The following is a 27,710-nucleotide window of genomic DNA, read 5'->3' on the forward strand; positions in this document are numbered from 1 at the left end:
TCCCCTCCCCACGCGCGAGGGTTCGGCCCAAGAGCAATATTTGGGTCTGGGGTCTTCTTGCTCCTCATTGGATCCTTTCTCTGTCTCCGGGCGGGCCGCTCCTTTTCTTCTTTCAAGGGATGCAGCTTCTGCCGGTGGGGCTGGCTACCTTCTCCTTCTGGCTTGCGCCGGTTCCGGGGCCTTCCTTCACGTAGCTGAGTAAAAGGTCAGCGTAGGGTCAGCGTACGTGGGTGAAAGGTCACAGCTTGCGGCTGAGGCTTTAGCAAGCCTTGCTGCCGCCGCTACGTATCGGATTCCGTTTGAGCTAGAAAGTGACTACGAGAACACGCGGGACAGCAGGGAGGTCTGGTTGGGTTTGTTAACGCTGGTGGTCGTGTATGTGGGGGCTCAGCTGATACTACGCTGAAGCAAACTGGGGTGTGAGAGGCTGGAACGAGGCCTGGATGGCGCAAGTGGAGGCCGGAGGAACGACGCTGAGTGCATCAGGGGATGGGGAAGAAGAGGAGAAGAAGAGAAGAAGAAGAGGAAGAAGAGGAGGAAGAAGAAGAAGAAGAAGAAGAGAAGAAGAAAACAAGAAGAAGAAGAAGAAAAGAAGAAGAGAAGAAGACGAAGAAGAAAAGAAGAAGACGAAGAAGAAAAGAAGAAAAAAGAAGAAGAAAAGAAGAAGAAGAAGAAGAAGAAGAAGGAGAGGAAAGGAGAGGAGAGGAGAGGGGAGGGGAGGGGAGCGGAGGGGAGCGGGGGGGAGGCGGACGGGCTTGGGCTGATGGCTATAAATGACTCTAAAGCCTAGCAGCAAGAGCGGGTGGCGGGACAGCAGCGACCCAGCAGCGATGGATCCTGAGCTCCCAGGGCGTCGGTGGCCCTCCTGCCGTAACTGCCGACTTTCCGAGCAGGTCGGCGTGAGCCCGTACGCCTCAGCGGGGCACGGCGGCAGTAAACCAGCGAGCGCTTCGTGGGCCTTTTCAGGCCTGCGCCGCTAGGAAGTAGGCGCCAGCACGACGCAAGAGCCGCAGCGAGATGTAACTGAGGAAGGGGTGAACCATCCGGACAGAAGAGGCGCCGGCTGGAGCCTCCCGGTGCGCCCCTGCGGAGCCGCCTGCGCCAGGCGACGGGGATGTGGCCGCTCCCGGTCGTTCGCCCGTGGCCGCGGGCAGCTGCCCTCTGCCCGCCGCTGGCCGCGGGAGGCCGACGGCTGCCGGGAGCCGGGTCTCGCCCACGGCCCGGCCCCGGGTCCCGCCGGCGCCAGCAGGGGCCCAGCGCCCCGCACGGCGCGTCCTTCCCGCGGCTCCGGGATCCGCTCCCGCGGGCGGGGCGGCACTGGCCGGGCGGAGGAGGCGGGGCGGGGCCTCGGGGGCGGGGCCTCGCGGGAGGGGCGGGGCCGTGCAGATCGCGGCGCTGCCGGCCGGGGCCGCTCCGAGCCGCCAGGGGCGGGGCGGGGCGGGGCGCTGCGGGAGGGGGCGTGTCCATGCAGATCAGGCACCGCGCGGGCTGTCGGGACGGCCCCGCGCCGCCAAGACGCCGCCCGCGGGCGTGGGCCAGCGCTGCGTGGGCGGTGCGCGGCGGCGGAGCGCGGGTGCGGGGAGGCGCGGGGGCGGCGTGTGTCGGGGGTGTGCGTGGTTGGCGCGGTGTCCGTGTGGTGTGCGTGGGTGGGCGGGTGTGTGTGTCGGCGGCGGCGGTGTTGGTGCATACTTACCTGGCAGGGGAGACACCATGATCAGGCAGGTGGTTTTCCCAGGGCGAGGCTCATCCCCTGCACTCCGGGTGTGCTGACCCCTGCGATTTCCCCAAATGCGGGAAACTCGACTGCATAATTTGTGGTAGTGGGGGACTGCGTTCGCGCTCTCCCCTGGCTCGGCCTAGTGTAACGACAGACTGGTGTGGGTGCTGCGTTCCCCTCACATAGTGCGGGTGTTTCCCGTACCCCGTACGCTACCGCCGCTGTGACCCGGCCGCATCGCGCGGGCCGAGCTCGGGTCGGTCTCTGCAGCGGCCTCTCCCGGCCGCGCTCCGCCGTTCCCCTGCGGCGCCGCGATCGGGTCCCGGGCCGCTGCAGGCGGCGGAGCCGGCACGCTCGCTCCTCGCTCGGCGCTGCCCCGCGGCGCCCCCGCCCGCCGGCGCTCGGTGAACCAGGTGCTGCGGCCGGGCCGCCGCGGTGCCGCCCCGCCCCGCCGCGGGGGCTGGCCCGGCCCGGCCCCGCCCCGGATCCTCCCGCCGCCGCGCTGCACGCGCCGTGCTCGGTCGCCGCCGCCGCGGAGCCGCCGGAGCGCACGTGGAGCCGCCATGGGCTGCCTGGTGCTGCAGGACGGGTCGGTGCTGCGCGGCCGCCCTTTCGGGGCCGCCGGGGCCGCCGCCGCCGGGGAAGTCGGTGAGTGCGGCGGGCGGGGCCGCACCCGGACCCGGACCAGGTCCGGGGCAGCGGCGGATGTCGCGGGGCGGCCCGAGCCCGGCGAGCGGCACGGGGGAGGGGGGTCCGGCCCGGGGCGGGGACCCCTCCTCTGTTCGGCGCCCCGCTGTGGAGCAGGAGCGGGGGCCGGCCCGGGGTGCTGGGGGATGGGGTCGGCCGTGCCCGGGGCTCGGCTGCCTCCGCCGGCGGGACGGGGGGCTGCCGCGATGCTTCCGTCCCGGCCGACCCGGCCCCTCTCCCGGCTCTCGCAGTCTTCCAGACCGGCATGGTGGGCTACCCCGAGGCCCTCACCGACCCCTCCTACAAGGCGCAGATCCTGGTGCTTACCTACCCGCTCGTCGGCAACTACGGCGTTCCCCGGGACGAGACCGACCCCTTCGGCCTCAGCAGGGTGAGCGAGCGGGGATGGGGGCAGCGGGTCCCGGCAGCGGTGCCACCGCAGCAGGCGGAGCTGCCAAACCCAGCCGCCCGCGGGCCTGCTGGCACGTGGCGGGGCGGGACAGCGCAGGGTGCCAGGGCGGGGGAGCGCCGGGTGCCGGTGTGGCACACGGTGGCAGGCGGAGGTTTGACCCCGGTGCCGCAGGGCCCGGAGCCAGCAGCAGCGCCCAGGGTGCTCCACCCCGCCGTGCTCCCAGGAGGGGCCGGGCGGGGGGGAGGCCCCCTTGCACCGGGACCGGGGGTGCCCTCGCAGCACGTGGGGCACACGGCCATGCGTGTGTCCTCGCCGGGGCGCTGTGGCAGGACTGGGGGGGGTCCCGGCCCCCCAGGGCGAGGCGGGGCTGGGGCAGGCCAGAGCAGCCCCTGCTGCCTGCTGGAGGCCCCGGACCCCTCCCAGCCCCTCAGCCTCCGCACTGCCCGCCCTAGGGCAGCCCCTGCGCCCGGGGCAGAGTCCAGGCCGTGGTGGAGCAGTGCTGTGTCCGGCCTCCCCACGCTGACCCTGGGGGTCTGTCCTGCCCAGCCCTGTCCTGCATTGGCGGGCCAGGAGCCCCCGGCCCTGCTCTCGCTGTTGGCAGCCCTCTCTGGGCTAGGGGGGTGCGGGTCCCTCCTGCAGGCCCTGCTCCCGGGAACCGGAGCCTATGGGACAGGACACGCTGGCATGTTTGGGGCTCCCCGGTGAGGCTGTGGCTGGAGGGAGCGGTGTTCGTGCCGCGGCTGCGCCGAGCTGAGGGGTCCCGCGGTGCAGGCTGTGCTGCCCCCTGCAGCACCAAGGGCCTGGGCACCCCGTCCTGGGGCTCCCAGAGCCGTGGCCTCGGCTGGACCGAGCTTCAATGTGCAGGGCTGGGTATGGGGTGAGGTGGGGGTGGCGGCAGCCCAGCACACTGTGTGGGGCGGCAGTGGGGGCTGGTCCTGTGCCATGGGCCAGGGACGGGGTCCCTGTCCCGTGGGGCTTCCCCAGCCCTGGGCCGTAGCCATCCTACAGTTCCCCACGGGGATGGCCAGGCCGGGCACCCGAGGGGTGCACGGGGCTTCTCCCAGGCTGGTGACCCCACGCCCGGCCGTGCTCACCCCCCGCCCCCGCAGTGGTTCGAGTCCAGCAAGATCCACGTGGCTGCGCTGGTGGTGGGCGAGTGCTCGGAGACCCCCAGCCACTGGAGTGCGTCCCGCTCCCTCGACCAGTGGCTGAAGGAGCAGAACATCCCCGGGCTGGAAGGTGGGACCGGGGGGACTGCGGGGTTGGGTTTGGGGTGGGGTGGGGGCTGGGGTGTGGCTGAGGGGCAGTGAGTTCTAGACCAGCCCTGTCCCTGTGTTGGGATTCGCTCCCCTAAGGGGTCCAGCTGGTGTTCGTGGTTGGGGGCGATGATGTTGCCGGGGCTTGGGGTCCTGCTCGGCGTGGGGCAGGGCCGTGGGGCTGTGTCTCACGGCCGCCTGCAGGGGTGGACACTCGGGCCCTAACGAAGAAGATCCGTGAGAAGGGGACGCTGCTGGGGAAGCTGGTGCCAGACGGGACCCCCGAGGAGAGCCTCTCTTTGGAGGACCCCAACAAGCGGCACCTGGTGCAGGAGGTGTCGCTGAAGGTGGGGCTGGGGGGGCTGGGGCTGGGGGGGGGGCCTGGGGGGCTGGCTGGGGTGCATGGAAATGGCCTTGAGGAAACGGCCTCAAGTTGCGCCAGGGGAGGTTTAGACTGGATATTAGGAAATTTTACTTCCCTGAAAGGGTTGTCCAGCACTGGACCAGGCTGCCCAGGGAAGTGGTGGAGTCACCATCCCTGGGGGTATTTAAGAGACGTTTGGACGAGGTGCTTAGGGCCATGGTGTAGTGGTGGGCTTGGCAGTGTAGGTTTACGGTGGGACTCGATGATGTTAAAGGTCTTTTCCAACCTATACGATTCTGTGATTCTATGGGTGGGGATGGTGAGGGGGCTGGGGGGCTGGCCGAGGGGGCTGGTGTGGGCTGGGGGCCTGGCACTGGACTGGGGGCATGGAGGGGTGGCTGGAGGGGCAGCTGGGGCTGCAGAGGTCCGTGCTGCGGGGGGCCGGTCCCAGCGCGGGGGCCAAGGCAATCTGCACCCCTCCGCAGACGCCCCACGTGTTCAACCCTGGCGGGTCGCTGCGCATCACGGCGGTGGACTGCGGCCTCAAGTACAACCAAGTGAGGTGCCTGTGCGAGCGGGGGGCAGCCGTCACCGTGGTGCCCTGGGACCATCCGCTGGACACCGCAGGTGAGTGGCAGTGGCCGGGGGCCCTGCGGAGGGGTGGGGGACGGGGCCTGGAGCAGGGGCCGTCTCCTGGGCTGGTGCTGGGGGCAGCGGGGAACCACGTCCTGCTCTGCGCCGGGGGGTCAGGGAACCTCGATGTCGTCCTTCCTGGGGGCTCGGGGCCCTCAGTGGGACCCTGCAGGGATGGGGGGCATAGCCTCGGGGTGCCTTGCTGTGACTGCGATGGGGGGCTCTGGTCCATGGCATCAGAGTGCCCTAATATGATCCCGCATGGTGGGCCACGGGGGGCTGTGGGACCGGGGGGGCCTTGCTGCCACCGGGGTGGGGGTTGTGGGGTCAGGGCACCTCGGCGTGACCCTCCTGGGTGTCGGGGGGGGGGGGCCTGTGTGCTTGGGGTGCCTCGCTGCTAGTAGCCAGGGGGCCCTGCTGTGACCTCGGGGGGGCCGGGGGGGCCCACACTCTGACCCCACCGCTGTCTCGGCACAGACTTCGACGGGCTGTTCGTCAGCAACGGCCCCGGGGACCCGCAGCTCTGCCAGGAGACGGTGTCCAGCCTGCGCCGGGTGCTGGACGCTCCCCAGCCCAAGCCCGTCTTTGGGATCTGCCTGGGCCACCAGCTGCTCTCCCTGGCCCTCGGTGCCCGCACCTACAAGATGAAGTGAGTGGGGTCCGGGGCTGGGGTCAGGGTCGCCGTGGGGTCCCAGCTGCCCGGGGCTGCCTGACGCCTGTCCTGCCACCCCAGGTACGGGAACCGTGGGCACAACCAGCCGTGCCTGCACGAGGACACACGGCGCTGCTTCATCACGGCGCAGAACCACGGCTTCGCGGTGGAGGCGGGCAGCCTGCCGCCTGGCTGGGCCCCGCTCTTCACCAACGCCAACGACGGCTCCAACGAGGGCCTTGTCCATGAGCACAAGCCCTTCTTCAGGTGGGTGCGGGGTCGCGGCTGGGGGAGCCGGGGGGCACGCGGGACCGTGCCCCGCCTGACCCCCTCCGCAGTGTCCAGTTTCACCCTGAGCACCGCGCCGGCCCCACGGACCTGGAGGGGCTCTTCGACATCTTCGTGGAGGCGGCACGGGACCTGCGGAGCGGAGACGGCGGCGCCCGGACGGGTGAGTGCGGGGTGGGAAGGGGTCCGGGGCTGCATGCGGAGGCCACGGGCAGGAGCACGGGGCGGGGGCCGCGGGCAGCGTGTGGGGCTGTGGGGCCGGGGCTCTGCACGGGGGGGTGCGTGGCTGCGGCCCCGGCATGACCCGTCCCCCCTCAGTGCGGGAGCGCCTGCGGGACTGGCTGACCTACGGCGAGGCGCCTGCGGGGGGCCAGGACGCGGCCCGGCCCCGCAAGGTGCTGATCCTGGGCTCTGGCGGCCTCTCCATCGGGCAGGCGGGCGAGTTCGACTACTCTGGGTCGCAGGTGAGCGCCGCGCTGCGGGCACGGGGGCCGGCGGGGATCGCTGGGGCTGCGGGCCCGGGGCCACCGGCCGTGACCCCTCTGCTCCCTGCAAGGCCATCAAAGCGCTGAAGGAGGAGAACATCCAGACGGTGCTGATCAACCCCAACATCGCCACGGTGCAGACCTCGAAGGGGCTGGCAGACAAGGTCTACTTCCTCCCCATCACCCCCGACTACGTCACCCAGGTGAGCACCCTGGGGCGCCGGCTGGGAGAGGGCTGGTTTGGGGGGTGCAGGGATGGAGGGGCTGGTGGCTGCCTGGGGGGCTGGGGGGTGGCGAAGGGGCTCGGACACAGAGGGCCGGGGGGTGGCAGGCGCATGCGTGGCGGGCAGCACGGGCACGGCGGCAGCTGGGAGGCGTGGGGTGCGTTCTGCGGGGCCGCCGTGGGTCCCTGCCCCACCGCCCCGTGCCCCCCAGGTGATCCGGAACGAGCGCCCCGACGGGGTGCTGCTCACCTTCGGGGGGCAGACCGCCCTCAACTGCGGCGTGGAGCTCACCAAGGCGGGCGTGCTGGAGCGGTACCGCGTGCGGGTGCTGGGCACCCCCGTCACCTCCATCGAGATGACGGAGGATCGCAAGGTCTTCGTGGAGAAGATGGAAGAGATCGGGGAGCACGTGGCGCCCAGCGAGGCCGCTGCCTCCCTGGAGCAGGTCTGGGGTGGGATGGGGGGTGGCTGTGGGGCAGGGTGGGGGCAACCCCGGGCAGGGTGCTGTCCTCCCTGCTCCCATCGTGACCCCATTGCTCTCCGCAGGCGCAGGCGGCGGCCGAGCGGTTGGGGTACCCGGTGCTGGTGCGCTCTGCCTACGCCCTGGGGGGCCTGGGCTCTGGCTTTGCCAATACCCGGGAGGAACTGGTGGCCCTGGTGAGCCAGGCCTTTACCCACACCTCCCAGGTGCTGGTGGACAAGTCCCTGAAGGGCTGGAAGGAGATCGAGTACGAGGTGGTGCGGGATGCCTACAACAACTGCGTCACGGTACGGGACGGGGGGGAGACACCCCCCCCCCCCCCGCCCCAGGCCTCTGCTGGGGGGCCGTGCATGGAGGAGCCGGTGCTGGGGGGCGTGGGGTCGGGGGCTCCAGCTGGACCCCAGCCTCGGGGAGGGCTTCCCAGCCCTTCGGTGCCAGCATAGCTGCCGTGTGCCGCTGGGAGCGGGCCCCTCGAGCCAGAGCCCCCGTGCCCCGGGGGGGCTGCAGCACGCAAGGCGTCCCAGGGGCTTGCGTCCAAGCCCTGGCTGCGCGGGACGGCCCCCGTGGGTCCCCGGGGCAGGGGGGGAGGCGGTGAGAGCCGGGAGGGACCTGCCTGGGGCCGCGGCAGCCGGGAGCGTGCGCAGGCAGCGTGCGGGGGTCGGGACCTCGGCGGCCTGTGCTGACCCCTCCCCCCACCCCACTGCCAGGTCTGCAACATGGAGAACCTGGACCCGCTGGGGATCCACACGGGCGAGTCCATCGTGGTGGCACCCAGCCAGACCCTCAACGATACCGAGTACTTCATGCTGCGGCGCACGGCCGTGAAGGTGGTGCAGCACCTGGGCATCGTGGGCGAGTGCAACATCCAGTTTGCCCTGAACCCCGAGTCGGAGCAGGTGAGCGCGGCCCCTCGAGGGCCCCGGCTGCGGCTCGCCCTCCCGACACCCCCGGCCAGCCCTGCCCTGGGGGAGCCCGGGTCTGGGTCCTGCCCCGCGCTGTCCGGGGGGGCTGTGCCTCGCTGCTGTTCCCGGGCCGTGGCGCCTGGCGTCCCTGGGGCCAGAGGGTCTCGCTCTGCCGGCTGCTCGGCCGGCCCCCGTGAGCGCAGCGAGGCGCTGGGGGTCTCGGTCCCGGTGCCGTGCGTGCACGCGGTCCTCGGGCGGTCTCTGCCCAGCTCCGTCCCGCGGCAGCCGCCTGTGATGGCTGCCCTTCCCCGGCCCGGCTGCCCTCGTGTTTGGTCCCCGTTGCTCTTCATGCCCTCCGTGCGCTCGTGGCTCTCCGGTGCCAGCCGAGCACCGGGCAGCAGGGAGCTGTGCTGCCAGCGCCCGGCCTCACGCCGTGCGGGCCCCGTCCCGCGCTGCCCCGCTAACCCTGCTCGCCTGCCGCCTGCAGTACTACATCATCGAGGTGAATGCCCGGCTCTCCCGCAGCTCGGCCCTGGCCAGCAAGGCCACCGGCTACCCCCTGGCCTACGTGGCTGCCAAGCTGGCCCTGGGCATCCCCCTGCCCCTCCTCAGGTAACAGCACCGCTGCGGTGTGGCATGGGGGGCTGCCTCAGCCGGCCTCGTGCCCGCCCCCCCCCCCGGCCAGACAGCCCTGGGCCGCTGTCCCCCCCTTCCCTCCCCAGGAATTCCGTCACCAACTCCACCACGGCCAACTTTGAGCCCAGCCTGGACTACTGCGTGGTGAAGATCCCGCGTTGGGACCTCAGCAAGTTCCTGCGTGTCAGCACCAAGATCGGCAGCTCCATGAAGAGCGTGGGTGAGCGCGGGGCGGGCGGGCAGCACGGGTGGGCAGGGCGGCGGGCACGGGGTCCCTCCGCTCACGACTCCGTCTGCAGGGGAGGTCATGGCCATCGGGAGGAACTTCGAGGAGGCTTTCCAGAAGGCGCTGAGGATGGTGGACGAGAACTGCGTGGGCTTCGACCATACCGTGAAGCCGGCCTCAGACGTGGTGAGCACTGGGGGTCTGGGGTGGGGGGCTGGGCTGCCGGTGCGGTCGGGTGGGAGGTGGCTGTCTGCCCCCCTCCCGGCTCCACTCAGCCCCCTGGCCTGGCAGGAGCTGGAGACGCCGACGGACAAGCGGATCTTCGTGCTGGCGGCTGCGCTGCGGGCCGGCTACTCCATTGAGCGGCTCTACGAGCTGACCAAGATCGATCGCTGGTTCCTGCACAAGATGAAGAACATCACAGACCACGCGGTGCTGCTGGAGTCGTACCGCGAGGAGCAGAGCACCATGCCGCCCGCCGTGCTCAAGCGGGCCAAGCAGCTCGGTTTCTCTGACAAGCAGGTGGCCCTGGCCGTGCTCAGGTAACGCGGGGAGGGGGCGGCCCCACTCTGCGCCCCAGCCCGCGTCCCGGTGCTCACCCTGCCCCTCGCAGCACCGAGCTGGCCGTGCGGAAGATGCGGCACGACCTGAAGATCCTGCCAGTGGTGAAGCAGATCGACACCGTGGCGGCGGAGTGGCCGGCCCAAACCAACTACCTGTACCTGACCTACAACGGCACCGAGCACGACCTGGCCTTCCGTGAGCCCCACGTCATGGTCATCGGCTCTGGCGTCTACCGCATTGGCAGCAGCGTCGAGTTCGACTGGTGCGCCGTTGGCTGCATCCAGGAGCTCCGCAAGGTCGGCTGGGCACCCTGCGGGGGTCGGTGGGTTGGGCATCCACGGCCAGGGGATGGGGCTGGGGAGGAGCCCTCGGCCTCACCTCGTCACTCTCCGCCCGCAGATGGGCTTCAAGACGATCATGGTGAACTACAACCCCGAGACGGTGAGCACCGACTACGACATGTGCGACCGCCTCTACTTTGATGAGATCTCCTTTGAGGTGAGCAGGGCTGGGGGCCCTGCCTGCTGCGGGGCTGGCGCAGGGCGAGGGCTGCCGTGGCCCCCCCGTCCCAGCCCTCCCCCTGCCCCGTGGTGCCGCAGGTGGTGATGGACATCTACGAGCTGGAGAACCCCGAGGGCGTGATCCTGTCCATGGGCGGGCAGCTGCCCAACAACATCGCCATGGCCCTGCACCGGCAGCAGTGCCGCATCCTGGGCACCTCCCCGGAGGCCATCGACTCGGCTGAGAACCGCTTCAAGTTCTCCCGCCTGCTCGACTCCATTGGCATCAGCCAGCCGCTCTGGAAGGAGCTCTCCGACATGGAGGTGGGGGGCCGGTGAGGGCAGCGGGGCTGCCCGAGGCGGGGACTGGCCCTCGGCACGTCCCTGAGGGTGCTGGCTCTCCTGCAGTCGGCCAAGCACTTCTGCTGCAAGGTGGGGTACCCCTGCGTCGTGCGCCCCTCCTACGTGCTGAGCGGTGCCGCCATGAACGTGGCCTACTCAGACAGCGACCTGGAGAAGTTCCTGAGCAACGCCGTGGCCGTGTCCAAGGAGCAGCCCGTTGTCATCTCCAAGTTCATCCAGGAGGCCAAGGTCCATCCAGGAGGCTGCTCCGGCCCCGGGGCACCCTCGCTCCCCACGAGAACCCCATCCCCCCAGCCTGGCGCCGGGCCGTGACTGTGTTCCTGCTCTCAGGAGATCGACGTGGACGCAGTAGCCTGTGACGGCGTGGTGGTGGCCATTGCCATATCGGAGCACGTGGAGAACGCCGGGGTGCACTCGGGCGATGCCACGCTGGTGACGCCCCCCCAGGACATCACCCCCAAGACGCTGGAGCGCATCAAGGCCATTGTCCACGCTGTCGGGCAGGAGCTGCAGGTCACCGGCCCTTTCAACTTGCAGCTCATCGCCAAGGTACCCCGGCTGGGGAGGCTGTGCCGGGCCGGCACGGTGCCGGCAGGAGGGCACCCCGCGGCCCTGGACGAGCCTCACGCTGTCCCCTCTCCCCTAGGATGACCAGCTGAAGGTGATCGAGTGCAATGTCCGTGTCTCCCGCTCCTTTCCCTTCGTCTCCAAGACCCTGGGGGTGGACCTGGTAGCTCTGGCCAGCCAGGTGATCATGGGCGAGGACGTGGAGCCCGTGGGGCTAATGACGGGCACGGGCATCGTTGGCGTCAAGGTGAGCGGGGGCCGCAGAGGCCGGGCTGGGGCATGTGGCCGGGCGGCTCCTGAGCCCCCCCCCTGCCCCCAGGTGCCCCAGTTCTCCTTCTCGCGCCTGGCGGGTGCCGACGTGGTGCTGGGCGTGGAGATGACCAGCACGGGCGAGGTGGCCTGCTTCGGGGAGAACCGCTGCGAGGCTTACCTGAAGGCCATGCTCAGCACCGGCTTCAAGATCCCAAAGAAGAACATCTTGCTTACCATTGGCAGCTACAAGGTGCGTGGGGCTGCGGTGGGGGGCCGGGGCAGGGGCTGGGGCCCCCTGCTCTGCCCTCTGACCGGCCCCGGGGTTGTTGCAGAACAAGAGCGAGCTGCTGCCCACGGTGCGGACCCTGGAGAGCCTCGGCTACAAGCTGTACGCCAGCCTCGGCACTGCTGACTTCTACACTGAGCACGGCATCAAGGTCGGGGCTGGGGGTCCGGCAGGGGCTGGGGCTGCCCCCGAGGGAGGTGTGGGGCCCTGACGGGCATCGCTGCCACCAGGTGATGGCTGTGGACTGGCACTTCGAGGAGGCGGATGGCAGCGAGGCCGGCGCCCGGGAGACCCAGCGCAGCATCCTGGACTACCTGGCCGAGAACCACTTCGAGATGGTCATCAACCTCTCGATGCGCAACTCGGGGGGCCGTCGGCTCTCCTCCTTCGTCACCAAGGGGTACCGCACCCGGCGCCTGGCTGTCGACTACTCCGTGCCGCTCATCATCGACATCAAGTGCACCAAGCTCTTTGTGGAGGTGGGCTGCGGCGTGGGGGGGCCCAAGGGATGTGGGTGCAGGTGGGGGAGCAGAGAGGGGGCTGGGGCAGGAAAGTCCTGCTGTGGATAACGTGGGGCGGGCGGCGTACGTGAGCGTTGCTGCGGGAGGGTCGTTTTCGGGGCGTTGCTTGGCCGGACATCCTCATCCTGGCCCCGTTGCTGAGCCCTGGCCCCACGTGCCCCTGCAAGACGGGTCCTGCCTCACAGCCGCTGTCTCCGCAGGCGCTGGGCCAGATCGGGGCAGCCCCCCCGCTCAAGATGCACGTGGACTGCATGACCTCCCAGAAACTCATCCGCCTGCCGGGTAGGTGGGACCGGGACCGTGACCGCGACCGCGGCAGGGGCCAGGGGGCTCCGAGGCTGCAGCATGGAGCTGGGGCAGCACCGGGAGCCAGGCTGGGGGCTCCACGGAGAGGGGGCCTTTCCCTGTGCCACCGGGGTGTCCGCGATCCCCGTGGCTGGGGGCTGCCCGTGCTGACGCCGCCCCGCTCCCCAGGCCTGATTGACATCCACGTCCACCTCCGCGAGCCGGGTGGCACCCACAAGGAGGACTTTGCGTCGGGCACGGCAGCCGCCCTGGCCGGGGGCGTCACCATGGTGTGCGCCATGCCCAACACCAACCCCGCCGTCACCGACGCCGCCTCCTTCGCCCTGGCACAGAAGGTGAGGGGCTGCCGCTGCCTGGCCCGATGCCCGCGTCCCCTCCCCAGGCGCTGAGGTGCCGGCTGTGGTGCGCTTGCTGCCCGTGGCGGGGCTGGCCCCAGCCCGGCGCCCACTGCCTCTTGCCCCCCGCAGCTGGCCGAGGCCGGGGCCCGCTGCGACTTCGCCCTCTTCCTGGGGGCTTCCTCGGAGAACGCCGGCTCGCTGGCCCCCCTGGCTGGGGCGGCCGCCGGGCTCAAGATGTACCTGAACGACACCTTCTCCAGCCTGCGGATGGATGACGTGTCGCTGTGGATGGAGGTGAGCCGCGGTGGGCTGGGGCTGGCGCGGGGCCGGACCCGGCTCCTGGTACCGGCGCCCACCGGCCCCATCTCCCCCCTGCCCCCAGCACTTCGAGCAGTGGCCGCGGCACCTGCCCGTTGTGGCACACGCGGAGCGGCAGACAGTGGCTGCCGTCCTGATGGTGGCCCAGCTCTACCAGCGCCCCGTGCACATCTGCCACGTGGCCCGCAGGGAGGAGGTGAGCAGCGGGGCCCGGGGCCGCAGCGGGGTGACTGCGGGTCCCGGCGACGGGGCGCGGGGCCGTTTGGGGCCGCCCCTCACCGTGGCTCCCCGCGGCTCCCCCAGATCCTCCTCATCAAGGCAGCGAAGCAGAAGGGGATCCCAGTCACTTGCGAGGTGGCCCCGCACCACCTCTTCCTGTGCCGTGACGACCTGGGGCGCCTTGGGGAGGGCCGAGCGGCCGTGCGGCCGGCGCTGGGCACCCGCCAGGACGTGGAGGCCCTCTGGGAGAACATGGACACCATCGACTGCTTCGCCACGGACCACGGTGAGCCCTGGGGGAGGGCGGCCGCGGGGCGGGAGTGTGGCGTAGGGGGGACGGTAGCGAGTTCTGCGGTGACCGGCCCCCTCCTGCAGCCCCCCACACGCTGGAGGAGAAGCAGGGGCAGGAGCCGCCCCCCGGCTACCCTGGCCTGGAGACGATGCTGCCGCTGCTGCTGACAGCCGTCTCTGAGGGGCGGCTCGGCGTGGAGGACATCGTCCAGCGCCTCTACGAGAACCCCCGCAAGATCTTTGGGCTGCCCACGCAGGAGGACACCTACGTGGAGGTGGGTCCCTGCCTGCTCGCGCCGGCCCCGGCCCCGGCCCCAGCCCTGGCCCCGCTGCCGTTGACCCGCTGTCCTGGCAGGTGGACCTGGAGCACGAGTGGATCATCCCCAGCCGCACGGCCTTCTCCAAGGCACGCTGGACGCCCTTCGAGGGCATGAAGGTGAAGGGGACGGTGCGGAGGGTGGTCCTGCGCGGGGAGGTCGCCTACATTGATGGGCAGGTAAGGCCCCAGGTACCCTTCCCCCTGCGTCTAGGGGGTCCCCCCAGCCCCGGGGTCCCCCATCGCCCACCCCATCGCCCCCATGGCTGCAGGTGCTGGTGCCCCCCGGCTACGGGCAGGACGTGAAGAAATGGCCCTCGGGAGCTGTGCTGGCGCCGCACGCGGCCCCTGCCAAGGAGAGCGCGAAGGTACTGGAGTGCGCGGGGCTGGGGGGGGTCCCCGCCGCGCCCCGGCTCCAGCTCAGCCTCTCGTTGCAGACCCCTGAGCGGCCCCGGCACGTGGCGTCCGGGGAGACGCTGCGCAGCCGAGCGTCCAGCCCCCGCCGGGCCGGTCCCGGGAGCGAGGGCCGCTTCCACCTCCCGCCCCGCATCCACCGGGCCTCCGACCCCGGGCTGCCAGGTAGGGGGGGCGGGCGGCGTGGCGCGGCGGAGCGCGGCGGGCGGGCGGCGAGCGTGCTGCCCCAGGGCTGGGTCTGGGGCCGCGGCTGGGCGGCCCCGCTGACACCGGCCCTTGTGTCCCGTTCAGCGTTCCGGAGGCTGGGAGCCGCGCACCGCCCGGGCGCCCGAGGCACCGGTAATGTCGGGGGGGGGACTCACTCAGACGATGAGACGCGGCCGTACTAATGGCACTAACCGCAGCCGATGAGTGCATCCCCTCCCCCAGGTGCCGCGCTGGCCCCGGGCCACCCGTGCCGCCCCGGCACGAGCCCCTTTCCCCACTATGTGATGGGGCCGGGCACTGCGGGACAGGGCACGGCTGCGCCTGCCCTCCTCCCCTGCCGCCCCGGCCCGCGCGGCACCTCGGGGACCCCTCGCCTGCCGGTGTGATTTGGGTTGCGTCTGATCGGGTTTTGCGGGGCGCGCGGGGAGAGGGGCGCAGCGCCGCGCCGGGGCTTGGCCCGCCCGATCTCTGGGCGGCCAGTGGCCCTGGCGTGGGGCCCCGCGGTGCTTTCGCCCAGTGCTGCGAGCGCCGGGAAGGCTGTGCCATGCGGGCAGCACCCTGGGAGAGCGGGGCCCGGGGTGCCGCAGCTGCCCGCACCCTCTTAACGCTGCTGCTCCCCTCTCCTACCCCAGCCGAGGATGCCCGTGAAAAGGCCGGCAGGAAGGCAGCGGAGGCAGGTGAGTGCTGCGGGAGTCCGGGGGCTCACGGCAGGCGGGCCGGTTGGGCTCCGTGGGACCGCCTGCCCGGGCTGACCGGCTGCTCTTGGTGCCGCAGATCCAGCTGTGATCCAGGACGGCTACTTTTACCCACCGGGCCCCCTCCCGCGCCAGGCGTCCCCCCAGGGCGTGCCCCACTTCCAGACCTCCCCGCTGCTGCACCCCCTCGTTGGGCAGCACATCCTTTCCGTCCAGCAGTTCTCCAAGGAGCAGGTGCCCGGGCTGGCAGCGGGCGCCGGGGCTGCGGGTGCCCGGATGAGCACGGGGGGGTGCGGTGCCTCGTGCGCCCCGTCCGAGTCCTGGTGCCACGCACGCTCCGGCTGAGCCGCCTCTCCCCGCAGATGTCGCATCTGTTCAACGTGGCGCACACCCTGCGCATGCTGGTGCAGAAGGAGCGGAGCCTGGACATCCTCAAGGTGAGCCGGGCACGAGGCAGCAGCCGGGCACCCCGCGTGGGGCCGTGGGAGCCCTGTGCTGGGCGCGAGGGCCCCTGGGCTCCCCGAGGTGACGGCACGGCCCCCACAGGGCAAGGTGATGGCGTCCATGTTCTACGAGGTCAGCACGCGGACCAGCAGCTCCTTCGCGGCGGCCATGAGCCGGCTGGGCGGCTCCGTCCTGTCCTTCTCAGAGGCCACCTCCTCGGTGCAGAAGGGCGAGTCGCTGGCTGACTCGGTGCAGACCATGTGCTGCTACGCTGACGTGCTGGTGCTGCGGCACCCTCAGCCGGGCGCCGTCAAGGTGAGAGGGGCTGGCGGGGCGGGGGGCAGCCGCGTCCCGCCCCGACGGCGTTGGGGGCCCGTGCTATGGGGCAGGGCCGTGCTCCCCAGCAGAGCAGGCGTCGGGGGGGCAGGAGCCGGGTCCTGCCCCCGTGGGGCTGGCGGGGGCTGCGTCCTGCCTGCGCTCAGCCCTGCCTGCGCTCCCAGCTGGCCGCCAAGCATTGTCGCAAGCCCGTGATCAACGCGGGGGACGGGGTGGGGGAGCACCCCACGCAGGCGCTGCTGGACATCTTCACCATTCGTGAGGAGCTGGGCACCGTCAATGGCATGACGGTAAGGTGCGGCGGGGGGTGGGGGGTGGGGCGGGCCGTGGCTACCCCCGCCACGGTGCCGCGGGACTGAGGGGCCCTGCCCCGGGGCCAGGGGGCCGTCGGACGCTGTGGGTCGGGCTGACCGCTCTCCCCAGATCACCATGGTGGGTGACCTGAAGCACGGGCGCACGGTGCACTCCCTGGCCCGCCTGCTCACCCAGTACCGCGTCAACCTGCGCTACGTCACCCCCCCCGGCCTCCGTATGCCCCCCGACATCACCAGCTTCGTGGCCTCCAAGGGCATCAAGCAGGTGAGCAGGCGTGGGGGGGCGGCCGGGGCCCCGTGCTCCCCCCGGCCCCACTGACGGTGCCGCCGCAGGAGGAGTTCGGGAGCATCGAGGAGGCGCTGCCGGACACCGACGTGCTCTACATGACCCGCATCCAGAAGGAGCGCTTCCGCCTGGCCGAGGAGTACGAGGCCGTGAGTAGGGGGTGGCGGCGGGAGGGGACCCCGGCTCCCGCCCTGGCGTGGGGGCGGCAGCTTTCTGCCCCCCCCACCCCGAGCTCATGGCTGCGTGTGGCCTCTGCCCCCGCAGTGCTTCGGGCAGTTCATCCTCACGCCCCACATCATGACCCGGGCCAAGGAGAAGATGGTGGTGATGCACCCCCTGCCCCGCGTCAACGAGATCAGGTGGGGCCAGGGGGCTCGGGGGGGCCGGGGCGTGCTGGGCGTGGATGGGGGGCTCGGGGGGGCTGGGGCGTGCTGGGCGCGGATGGGGGGCTCAGGGGGCCGGGGCTGCAGTGCGCTGGGCAGGGGTGGGGGTCCCAGGGCGCTGGGGGGCTCGGGGAGGGGGCTGCGGTGCGCTGGGGGGCTGGGGGACCCGGGCTGCGGCGCCGCTGGGCAGGGCTCGGGGGGTGGCCCTGATCCTCGGGGGGGTCCCGGATCCCCGATCCCGGGGGGGGGGGGGGGGGGTGTCCCGGCGCTGGGGCTCCCTCGGGGGCTCGGGTGTCCCGGGGGCGGTGCCCGCGGCTGACGTCACTTCCGTAGCGTGGAGGTGGACTCGGACCCGCGCGCCGCGTACTTCCGGCAGGCGGAGAACGGGATGTACATGCGGATGGCGCTGCTGGCCACCGTCCTGGGCCGCTACTGAGCCAATAAACACGTCACTGCGCCGCGCCCTGGCGTCATCGCTCCGCGCCGTCACGCGCCGAGCCGGGCGGGCCATGGCGGCGCTGCGGAGGGGCTGCGGGCGGCTGCTGGCGCGGCGGCCGGGGGCTGCACAGGCGCTCACCGCCGGTAAGGGCCGGGCCCCTGCCCCCGCAGCGCCGGCCCGGCCGAGCCGGGGCCTGGCTCCTCCGCCCCCCCCTGCAGCGGGGCACGCTGTGTCCCGCCCCCCGCCCCATATAGCGTACGGCCCCCTCCCCGCCCCATATAGCGTACGGCCCCTCCCCCGCCCCATATAGCACACGGCCCCTCCCACCCCATATAATGCACGGCCCCTCGCACCCCATATAGTGCATGGCCCCCCCCCGCCCCATATATCGCACAGCCCCCCCCCCCCGCGGCACACAGGACCCTGTTCCCCTGCTGCTGTGGGCACTGTCAGCCCCGGGGGGCAGCAGGGCAGGGGCCCCACAGGCGGGGGGGTTCCCGGTGCCTCAAGGGCCGGGCCGATCCTTGGGGGGGGGAGGGGGGCAGGGGCCTGCTACGCGTCCACCGGGTGAGAGGCTCTGCCTCGCTCCAGGTTCAGGAGATCGGCGTCGGGGGCCGCGCCGGAGCGGGGAGGGCTAACAGGGCTGTGGGGAGGCACAGCCACAGCGTGACCTCCCACAGCTCGAGGACTCGCCCCAAAACCCTGGGTGGAGGCTGCTTTGGGAGCCCTGCTCCCCTGGGGGGGTGGATGCTGGGACCTGGCACCGGGGGGTTCGCTGGGCTGCAGCCTCTGCCCAAGGGCTCAGCCAGCGCAGTGCGGGGCGAGGCCTCCCCCGGGGAGGCTGCCCCTACTCGGCGGCAAAGGCTTTGGCTCGAGTCGGCTGCAGAGGCGCTGCCCGGGGAGAGCCCCTGCCTCCGAAAGGCCCCCGAGGCCCTGCACGGGTGATTTAACCTCCCTTCCAGCATTGCTCTCTGCCGGGCTGCGAGGCGGCTCTGCGTGCCCCAGGGAGCTCTCCCTGTGCGGGCAGGGACACTGCAGGCAGGGACGCTCCTGCCCGTGCTGGCCCAGGGCTCGCCGCTCTGCCTCCCCGCTGCCCACCCCACCCATGCGGGGCTGGGGCTGGTTGCCAGAAAAGCGCGTCCTGCCTGTGCCGCGCCTGCACGGAGCCACGCAAGGGTGTGTGACCCCGGGAGCGGGGTCCCTGCATGCTCCCCTCTGCACCCCCTGCTTGCCGCTTTCCCTGCCACCACCGCTCCCCCGCCAGCCCTGCTGCTTGCGAGTAGCCAGCCCAGGACGCTGGAGAAGCACAACCGTGGGCCCTGGGGTGCCCTCCTGCGCCGCTGTGGGTGCTGGGGGTCCGCTCAGCGTGCAGCTGTTGGCCCTGCTGCCTGCGGGGTGGGCACGTTGCCTGCCTGCCAGGCTGCCGGGGTCCTGCTCGGCCACCTCGCTGTTCCTGCTGTTATTTTTATCTGATTTGATGGAGTCTATTGCCTGGCTCCTGCTGCGCCGTGCATCCCCTCCTTGATTCCTGGAGGGAGGCCAAGGTGGAGCTGGGAGGGCTGCCCAGCACCAGCCCTCGCCCTCCCTGGCAGCCCTTGCCTGCTGCTGTAGCAGGCTCGGTGCAGCCCCGGGCTGGCTCGGGCTCCAGCTCTCCCTGTTGCCTCTTCAGGCTGGAGCTGGCCCTGCGGTGCTGAGGTGCAGCCTCCTGGCTCCTCGGGGCCCGGCAGGCCTGGGGCGCGTGGGGCTGCGCTCTGTGCGAGCGGTCGGCCCAGCGCTGGGTGCGGTTCCTGTAGCCTTTGGGCCCGGATGTCTGCGGTGGGGGCCCGGGTCCAGCCCCTGTGCCACGGTGTGAGGCCACGATGGTGGGAGTGCGGCCGTTCCTCCTGCGCAGGGGCAACGCTGCTGGAGGCCGAGCCTTCCTGCTCTCCCCGTAGCTTCAGCAAGTAGTTCCTCCAGGCTCAGCCCTCGCTGCCAGCCGCGCCGTGCTCCGTGCGGAGGAGGTGGGCTCCCCCGGGCCCTGTGCCCTGCGCTGGGGAGCCGCAGGAGGGCTGGGCGGATTCCAGCCCTGCCTTCGCTCGCTGCTCGTGGAGCCGCTGGTGCTGCCGTTCCCCCGGGCAGAGCAGAGCCGCCAGCTGGGGCCGGGCCAGGGAGGTTTGTCGGCAGTTGGCTGTGCTCGCCACGTCCAGCCGCGCTCGCCTGCCGAATCCCCCTCCCGCCTGGTGGCGAGAGCTGCGGGTCAGGCAGGGCTTTGCCTCCAGCATCCCGGGCCCCGGGCCAGGATGCCAGCAGGGCCCGGGCACAGCGGGCAGCAGCACGTGCCCGCGGCAGTGACCTTGCTGTCCCTGCCTGCGGAGAGCAGCCCCGCGCTCCCGTGGTGGCAACGCGGCCTCCAGCTGCCAGCGGCGAGGCCCGCGGGGCGTGCGGGCGGTGTGGCCTACTTAGGCTTGGTCCCGTTTCAAGGTCCTCTGGCTGTGGGAGCGGCGGCCCGTGGGACCGGCCGGGCACCCTCCGGCCCCTGGGCTCGGGCTGGCCGGGAGCGGCACGCTGCCCGCGCTCCGCTCTGCGCCGAGCGGGTGAGAAAGTGCCTCCTCGGGGCTCGGGCGGCCGCGAGCTGGGGACCCCTCACCCTTCTCGTCGGCCGTGTCCGGCGCTCCCGAGCGGGCGCGGTGGTGCTGCCGTGCGCGTCGCCTCTTCCCAGCCCTGGCAGGACGTGGCAGCGGCAGCGGGGCCTGGCGGAGCTGTGGGGTCAGCCAGGGGCTGGCTCCTGTGTTCACGACGTGGGGCGCAGCTGGGGGCTCCAGCCCCGCGCTGGAGCTGCAGCGGGGCCGTGCTGGTGAGCGGCGGCGGCGCCAGCCCGGGCAAGCGAAGTCGTTGTGAGTGGCTTGATCCGGCCACGCTCCCGGGCCCGGGCAGGGGTGCACAGACAGGCCCGTCCCCCCCAGCAGCCCTGGTGCTGCTTCGTCACTGCCAGGCACCGCGCCCGGAGCCTTCGGCACCGATCGAGTAACGCCTGCGCCATCGGCCGTGCTTTCTCCGCGAGCGCCGTCCGGGGGGAGCCTGCCTGCAGCAAGAAGGCTGCCCGTGGGAAGCGGGGAGCCAGCGCTTCTGCCATGCTGGCCCGGGGTCCTTCGCCTGCTGCCGCCCCCTGCCCCTTCGCCGCCGCAGCCCCGTGGGTTGGCAGGGGCCGCGCTGCCATCACGGAGGGGAGCGGCGGCTGTCGGGGCCCGGGGGCGGACTCGGCCCCCGGGGGCTGCGTCGGTCCGGGGTGGGAGATGGAGCCGGTGACACGGTGGCAGGAGACGCTGCCAGGAGCGCAGCAGCTCCATGGGGCTGCAGAGACTGAGCCATCCCTCCCGGCCCTGACGGGGCACGTCCGGCCCGGCTGGCCTTGGCTGGGGCCCCGGCTCCCGCCCGGACTCCTGGGCCACCTCCAGGCTCCGCCAGCCATCACCGCTGTGCTGGGCCAGGTCCAGCCCCTGCCCGCGGGCTCCCGGGGGCCACGCTGCGACCCTGCTCCGCGTGGGTAGGGCAAGGGGCCGGGGAGCCGGACCCGCGCCTCTCCCCTCGTGCGTGCTGGCTGGGGACGGCGGCCGCGGGAAGGCACGATCCAGCTGCAGGTGCTGGGAGGCGGCAGGCACGCTCCCCCGGCGCAGCCTGGGGTCTGCGGCCCTTCGGCTGGCATCTGCTCCCCGCGGTGCTGCTGGGGGCCGTCGCAGAGAGACCGATGGCCCTGGGAGAGAGGGAGTGCGTGGCAGGGGCTGGGAGCTGCTGGGGACGCAGCTGGGGCTCCGCCAGAACATCCTCAGCCCGACACGCGGCGAGCAGCCGCTCGTGGAGACCGCCTGGGCAGGGCCGGCCCGAGCCGGCGGGGCTGCTGGGAGGAGGGGGGACGCCGGGGACGCCGTGCCCCGCGATGAGGGCTTGCTGGGTTCAGGGTTTCCAAGGATGGAGCGGAATCGTAGCGGGGCTGGACGCTGCCTGGGAGCCGTCCCGGGAGGAGCGGGGGGAACAAGCAGGGAGCCCACAAAGGCCGGGGGACAGAGCGCCGGGGCCAGCCGAGTTGCGTCGAAGAGGTCAAGGGTGTAGGATGGAGCAGGAGCTGCCAAAGGCCCAGCTGAGCGACAGCCCGCGGCGGAAGGTCCCTCACACCGGTCTGGAAACAGGGCAAGGAGCCGTGCCAGCAGCCGGGCAGCGGCGAGGAGCTGGGGCCGGCCCCGGCGCCGGCCCCGGCGCCCAGTGAGCCTCGCCTGCCTGTCCCGGTCGGCTGCGGCAGCGGTGCTGCCAGGCGGGAGCGGCGCAGGTGGAGAGCGGCTTTCCGAGGACGGGGATCGTAGTCGGCAGGGCGTGCGCCACGCTCAGGGAGAGGTTTCGGGGAGCACAAGGCCTGGGCTTGGGAGAGGCCGCAGTGAGCGGCGTCCAGGTGGGCTCTGCCCCGAAAGCCCCGGGCGCTGCGGGCCACGGGCGCCGGATCAGCCTCGTGCCAGGGAGATGGCGCAGCCGGGCACCGTTTTGGCCAGAGGCGCTGCACTTGGCCGCTGCGGGAGGGCCTGTGCCGCGGGCAGGCTTGGTGCAGGGCGGTGGGGGAGCTGGGCACTGGGACGGACCCCGTGGGGCCGCGGGCGGGCAGAGCCAGCCCTGGGGCAGGAGGGCCCGGCTGTCGGCAGGGGTCTGGGGTCTCGCCCTGCACCGCGGCCGCCTGAGCGGGCTGTGCTGGCCGCAGGGGCTCTGATGGGAGCTGGCGACGTGATCGCACAGCAGCTGGTGGAGCAGCGGGGGCTGCGCGGGCACCACGGCCCCCGGACCCTGAAGATGATGGCAATCGGTTTCTGCTTTGTGGTGAGTGCCAGCGCGCGGTGGGCGGCCGGGCTCTGCAGCACGCGCGTGGTGGGGTGGGGTGGGGTGGGGTGGGATGGGATGGAGGAGGGCTGTTTTGGCAGGGTGAGACCGCGGTGCCTGGGTGCGAGCTGAGCCATCCTGGTGCCGCCTCCAGCAGCGGAGCTGGGTCCCCTCGAGGAGCGGCACCCGTCGGCTCCTGTGCTCTGGGGACGGCGTGTTGGGGCCAGTGCCCTGCGCTGGTGGCTTGGGCAGGGGGGGGCCCTGGGTGGCACCAGCATAGCTGGGGTCCCCCTGTCGCGGAGCCCTGCCCGGTGCGTCAGGCGCGAAGCCCTGCAGCCACCGGCCCCTGGCTGCCCCGTGCTGGGGCTGGGGCTGCCTGGCGGGGTGCTCTAGGAGGGCAGGGGGGCTGTGGGCATCCCTGCGCGCCTGCCCCGTGTGTGTGGGGGGGCTGTGCTGTGGCAGCGGGGGGCCTAGCAAGGGAGCGGCACAGCCCGGGAGGGGAGGCAGGACGGGCCCCGGTCCCTGTGTCCCAGGGCCGGGGGCAGGGCCGTGTACCCAGCCCCCGAGACCCGCAGCCCTGGCAGCCCGTGGCCCGGGAGAGCAGGATGCTGCCCCTCACCACCCGGCTCCCGCAGGGCCCTGTCGTGGGCAGCTGGTATAAGATCCTGGATCAGCTCATCCCGGGGACCACAAAAGTCGTGGCCGTGAAGAAGATGGTCCTGGACCAGGTCAGTGCCACACGGGTGAGGGTGCCTGCGCGGGGCTGGTGCAGCAGGACGGGGCCGCAGGTGCAGCCACGAGTCTGTGGGCAGGTTTCCATCCCACTCCGGGAGCCTCAGCTCGGTGCAGCGGGTGCTGAGCAGGGGATGGTGCTCAGGACCTGCTCCGTGGGGCTGCTGGTCTACAGCACGTGGCCGTGCTCGGGGGAGCCGCGGGGATCTGTGGGGAGCCGTGCTTTACCCTTGCTGCCGCTGTCCCGAGGCTCTAGAGAGCTGCCACCTCCCTTCCCCGAAGCAGAGCACAGGCCAGGCAGTGCTGTCCCTGCTGTCCCCACTGCGGAGGGGGGGTCCTGGGAATGGGGACCCCGGTGCTGCCCTGGCTCCTGTGCTGCTCCTGAGGCCGGGGCCAGCCCCAGTGTGGTGGAGGGCTGGGGCGGACGGGGTTGGAGCGGGGCCACCCTTGGACCCTTCCAGAGGCCCTGTGGTGGTGCCTGTCCCTCTGTGTGGCTCTGTGCTGGGGAGCGGCGGGCTGAGTAGCCCCAGGCATCAGGCAAGCTGGGCCTCTGCCCCCCAGCCCGCCGTGCGCTCCCCTCACTCCCTGCTGCGGGCCCGGCTCTGAGCACCGCGGGCTCCTCCGCATTGGGCCCCGGCTCCTCTCTTGCAGGGGGGCTTTGCGCCGTGTTTCCTTGGCTGCTTCCTCGCCATCACGGGGGCGATGAACGGTCTGTCGGCAGCAGAGAACTGGTCCAAGATCCAGCAGGTACGTGCTGCTTCCCCGGGGCGGCACGGGGCCGCGGGCAGCTGCGGCGCCTTGGCGGCTCCTCCCCGTGCGCCAGCGCTGCCGGCAGCTCCCGTCTGTGGTCGTGCCTGCGCCCGGTGCGGCCCCCTCCCCGCACCGACTGCGTGCCCCCAGCTCTGCCGTCACGCTGCCGCCCTCGTAGCCTGGCCCGCAGCTCCGTTGTGCCCTGGAACCCCAAGCACGGAGCCGGCTCTGCGGGCGCCCCGTGGCTGGGGCGGGGAGGCGTCTGCGGGGCACGGAGCAGCTCTCGGCCTGGCTGGGGCCCAGGGGTGTGTGGGGCCGGTCCTGCCGGGCTCAGCGCTGGGGGCCGGGGCCCTGGGGGCATCAGGCGCCCGGTGCTGCGGGCCCTCCGGGTGCTGGCGTTGGGACTGCTCCCTGTGTCACGGCTCTCTGGGGTCCCACCTGGGCTGGGGCGGCCGGGTGCCTGGTGCCATCCGGCTCCCTGCACGCCGTCCGCTCTCCTGGCTGCATCTCCAGAGCCATTACCGAGATGGCTCCCATTAGCAGCAATTGCTGGAAACCAGTGTGAAAGCTGAGTCAGCGTGTCCAGAGCGTGAGTCACTGGGGAGCGGGTGACCACCCGCCGCAGGACGAGGCACGCCGGAGGTGGCCGCGCGGCTGCCGGGGGGTGCGCAGCCCTGGCGTTCGCACGCCGACGGCTGCTGGGGCTGCGTGTGCAGGGCCCCAGCCCAGCCGGGCCCCCTGCCCCTGGGCTGCGAGGTGGGGCTGCTGCCCCAGCCGGGCCCTCGGCTGCCATTGCCCATTCCTCTGCTTTGGTGCACCCACCCCAGGCCAGGCGCTGGCCAGCTGCCCGCCGGGCTGCAGGTATGTGCTGGCAGGGACCTTTCCTGCCCGTGGTCCCACCCTGGAGCGCAGGGAGCAAGTGCTGGGGGAGGACTGAGTTACCTCTTCTTTCTCCTGGCTTTGCGAGAGCACCGGCCAGGGTGCGAGGTGTTTTGAGACGCCCCAGAGGTGCGCCCCATGGCCCTTGGCATGGGCTGCACCCCCGAGCTCTCCCAGCCGCATCTTGGCCAGGTCACGCCATGTATTCTGCCTTGCCTCCCTCAGGGAAACCTGCTGGGGCCCGAGCACGGTGGTGGGCGATTCCTGCGAGCTGTGGCTCCCGGCCGGGGCCCTGCCCTGGCAGGGGGCTGGGCTGGGGGCCAGGCAGCGGTAGCTGGCAGCCACCTTCACCCCTGGCTTGGGGTGCATCCGTCTCTCCCCACGCAGAGGAAGCGTCAGCAGCGCATCCATCACCCCTGCGCCCGCTCTGTCCTGGGCTGCCAGCCAGCACCGGGAAGAGGCCGGGCTCCCGGCTGAGTCACGGCCAGGCTGGACGAGGGACTTGTCCTGCTGCCATGGGGCAGGGCTGCGGCACGGCCACGGGTGCAGCACGAGGACGGGGCGCTGCCTCGGGCTCCCAGGACGGTGCCCCAGCTCGGTGCCCCTGCCCCACGGTGCCCGGGACAGGGCTCGGGGGACATGGGGGCAGACGGGGGGGGGGGCTTGCAGCCTGCGCGAGGAGAGGATCCAACTGCCCCTGCCTTGCCCGCTCTGCCCGAGTCGCTGCAGGTGCCCCGGCTCACCTCCGGCTCTCGGCGCCTTATCCTGCCCCACGCCTGCCCCTGCTCTCCTCCTGGGCTTGCCTGGGCAGAGCGGCCTGTGGCGGCCTGGCCATGGCACGGTGGGCCACGTCAGCTGCAGGAAGGGCTCTCGGTGGGGACAGAGCAGTTGTGGCTGCCCTCTCCCTGCCACCCCATGCTTGCCCCGCGTGGGCACGGCTCCGGGAAGAGGGCAGGCGGGCAGGAGCTGCAGGGGACCGAGGGGATCTGCCCCGTGCCCCGCTGGAGCGGGCGTGGAGTCGGGGGGATCAGAGCAGGGGGGCAGTGGCCCTCCGCATGCTCCCAGCCCCTGCCTGCAGCCCGGCCTGCCTCCGCCTCGGGCGGTGGCCGTCTCTTTGGAGATGCTCCTGCGCCGTTCCTGCCAGTGCCAGCTGCGGGCCCTGCAGCTGGAGCCGGCCACCCTCGGCAGCCCCAGCATATGCCCGCAGCAGCCGGGGCCTCCTCGGGGCCGTGCAAGCGGCCGCGGCTGTGGCCAGCTGTGTGGCAGGGGTGGGTGGCAGTGGGGCAGCTCTGGGCACTCACGGCCTCCCTTCTCTCCCAGGACTACGTGGACGCCCTGCTGACCAACTACTGTGTAAGTGCTGCGGCAGCCGCAGGCGGGTCCGCGCCCCTCCCTGCCCCAGCGCTGTGCTGGCCGTGCCCCCGGCTGGGGTGGCCGGGCTGGGCTCCTCCACGCTCCTGTCCCTGTCCCCCGCTGCCACGGGCTCCGTTGGACGCCCTGAATGCCTGGGCAGAGGTGGGCACGGGATGGGGGTGCCGGCAGGGCCCCTTCACCGCTGTCTCCTTCTCTGCCCAGATCTGGCCGCCGGTGCAAATCGCAAACTTCTACTTCGTGCCCCTGAAGCACAGGTAGTAACGCAGCCGTGGGCCCGGCTCCCTGGCTCCTGGAGCCCGTGGCTGTGGACCCTGTCCCCTCTGTCCCCAGGCTGGCCATCGTCCAGTGCGTTGCCATCGTCTGGAACTGCTACCTCTCCTGGAAAGCAAATCGGATGTGAGGGGGAAGCCGTGTCCCCTGCCTGCCGGCTGCCTGACTCTGCCCCACCTCCAGAGCCCTTGGAACAGGCGCCTGTGGCTGTGAGCGGAGACGGGAGATGCAGGGTGCTGGCAGCACCCGCCCTGCTCTCTCCTCGAGGAACCTCATCGCCTGCAGCCATGGCCCTCGCTGCTCACAGGGACACGCAGAGGAGAAGATGGTGACGGGTCCGCCCCGAGACGGGGGCTGCTCCGGGTCCGGCAGCCTGCTGTGCCATGGGGCAGCTCTGCCTCTCGTGCTTACTCCTCTCCCCGGCCCGTGGCCCCACACCCAGGGTGCTCCTGCTGCGGCATTGGTCTGTCCTTCCCCCGTGGCGGATCCCAGGGAGGGCGAGGAGCCGGAGCGGCGGGTGCCGGTGCAGGCCCTGGGCTGGCAGTGCCACGGGTTGGGCACTGCCCCGCTCGGAGCAGGGGTCAGTGCTGCCTGCCCCGTCCCCGGCCGCCTGCCCCGTGCCGGCAGCTCTGCCGCAGTTCAGGTGTGCTGCCCCTGGAAACAGGTTTCCTTGTAGCTCTGCTGCGGACAGTGGGAGCACCCAATAAACGGCATTTTTCCCTCTTGATTCTCATGACACTTAAGCTTGTGGCCCTCTGTCCCACGCCGGGGGCTGTGCAGAAGCAGTTTCAGGCCGATCGTTGCTGCGCTCACGGAGCTGCTGGCAGCCCTGCTGTCCTCTCGGTGGGGTGGGGACACAGAGCTGCTCTCCCAGCCGACAGGCAGGCGAGCAGGGCCTTGGGGCAGGACTGGGGCCATGGCTCCGCTCTCTGCCTGCTCCCCGAGGAGCCGAGCGTGCGGCTGTGGTGCTGGCGTTGTGCATGGGGCTGGGGCACCGTGGTGCCGAGCGGCTCGGGTTGCTGGGGGTGGGCTACCCCAGCTTCTTGGTAAGGGGAGGGGGCATCAGGCAGAGGGTGGATGGTGGCTTAGGGGGTCACCGGGTCCCACTGTGGCTGTTTCGTGGGGTGTGATGGTGCCTCCACTGCTGCTGGGCAGTGGGAGAGGGTGAGCTGCACCCAGGGGACACAGGCGCTGGGTGCAGGATCCTCCTGGGGCTCACAGCAGGCTCGATGCAGGGCTGTGCATCAAAGGGGAGGATGCAGGAAGGGCCTGTGATGGGGCCACATCCACCCGTGCCTCGTCCGAGACAAGCCTGCCTGTCCTGCCTGTGAGGAGTTCCACGACGCTGCCGCCTGCCTGTACTGCTGCCTCATGGAGACGTGCGTCCAGGCTCGTCCTACACGGGCAGTGAGCAGACATGATCCAGCTCACGCAGCACCCTGCCCGGCACATCCTGACCAGGGTCTCCAGAGCAGAGCTGATGGGACCATGGTGGTTAATCCCGCCCAGGGGCCTGAGCCCCGGCCCCCTCGGCTGCGCTGCTGCAG

The 27,710-nt window shown here is 71.9% G+C and overlaps 2 protein-coding genes and 1 non-coding gene across 7 annotated transcripts; all 3 read left to right on the forward strand.

Moving 5' to 3' along the window:
- The first annotated feature begins 1,685 nt into the window (after window positions 1-1,685).
- Window positions 1,686-1,849, forward strand: LOC140650424 (U1 spliceosomal RNA). The gene has a single exon (XR_012041991.1). It is a non-coding gene; the product is annotated as a U1 spliceosomal RNA (small nuclear RNA).
- A 315-nt stretch (window positions 1,850-2,164) lies between these two features.
- CAD (carbamoyl-phosphate synthetase 2, aspartate transcarbamylase, and dihydroorotase) lies at window positions 2,165-17,363 on the forward strand. 3 transcript variants are annotated; one of them, XM_072858065.1, is made up of 45 exons: window positions 2,172-2,365; window positions 2,656-2,795; window positions 3,926-4,055; window positions 4,277-4,419; window positions 4,922-5,063; window positions 5,547-5,718; window positions 5,803-5,988; window positions 6,060-6,172; window positions 6,328-6,473; window positions 6,566-6,697; window positions 6,930-7,163; window positions 7,265-7,486; window positions 7,907-8,095; window positions 8,589-8,713; window positions 8,824-8,957; window positions 9,037-9,149; window positions 9,255-9,505; window positions 9,577-9,823; window positions 9,927-10,025; window positions 10,127-10,351; window positions 10,436-10,618; window positions 10,721-10,939; window positions 11,037-11,204; window positions 11,277-11,459; window positions 11,542-11,646; window positions 11,726-11,974; window positions 12,217-12,298; window positions 12,491-12,657; window positions 12,790-12,954; window positions 13,043-13,174; window positions 13,282-13,483; window positions 13,573-13,763; window positions 13,844-13,984; window positions 14,077-14,172; window positions 14,242-14,383; window positions 14,510-14,557; window positions 15,058-15,102; window positions 15,200-15,354; window positions 15,483-15,557; window positions 15,667-15,879; window positions 16,065-16,190; window positions 16,324-16,479; window positions 16,548-16,649; window positions 16,765-16,859; window positions 17,217-17,363. In XM_072858065.1, exons 1-45 carry the CDS (start codon window positions 2,281-2,283, stop codon window positions 17,317-17,319), a joined length of 6,771 nt encoding a protein of 2,256 aa, XP_072714166.1. In that variant the 5' UTR covers window positions 2,172-2,280; the 3' UTR covers window positions 17,320-17,363. The 3 variants fall into 3 exon arrangements, with proteins under 3 accessions (XP_072714165.1, XP_072714166.1, XP_072714164.1); XM_072858064.1 differs by having other exon boundaries at window positions 2,165-2,365; window positions 9,037-9,505; XM_072858063.1 differs by lacking the exon at window positions 14,510-14,557 and having other exon boundaries at window positions 2,192-2,365.
- Window positions 17,336-26,890, forward strand: MPV17 (mitochondrial inner membrane protein MPV17). 3 transcript variants are annotated; one of them, XM_072858069.1, is made up of 7 exons: window positions 17,336-17,465; window positions 22,043-22,158; window positions 22,794-22,886; window positions 23,542-23,637; window positions 25,840-25,872; window positions 26,095-26,147; window positions 26,224-26,890. In XM_072858069.1, the coding sequence occupies exons 1-7, from the start codon at window positions 17,393-17,395 to the stop codon at window positions 26,291-26,293; spliced, it is 534 nt and encodes a 177-aa protein (XP_072714170.1). In that variant the 5' UTR covers window positions 17,336-17,392; the 3' UTR covers window positions 26,294-26,890. The 3 variants fall into 3 exon arrangements, with proteins under 3 accessions (XP_072714170.1, XP_072714169.1, XP_072714168.1); XM_072858067.1 differs by lacking the exon at window positions 17,336-17,465 and having other exon boundaries at window positions 21,211-22,158; XM_072858068.1 differs by lacking the exons at window positions 17,336-17,465; window positions 23,542-23,637 and having other exon boundaries at window positions 21,205-22,158.
- The last annotated feature ends 820 nt before the right edge of the window (window positions 26,891-27,710 follow it).

The sequence above is a fragment of the Ciconia boyciana genome, chromosome 3 (genome assembly GCF_034638445.1).
Source record: "Ciconia boyciana chromosome 3, ASM3463844v1, whole genome shotgun sequence".
Lineage (NCBI taxonomy): Eukaryota > Metazoa > Chordata > Aves > Ciconiiformes > Ciconiidae > Ciconia > Ciconia boyciana.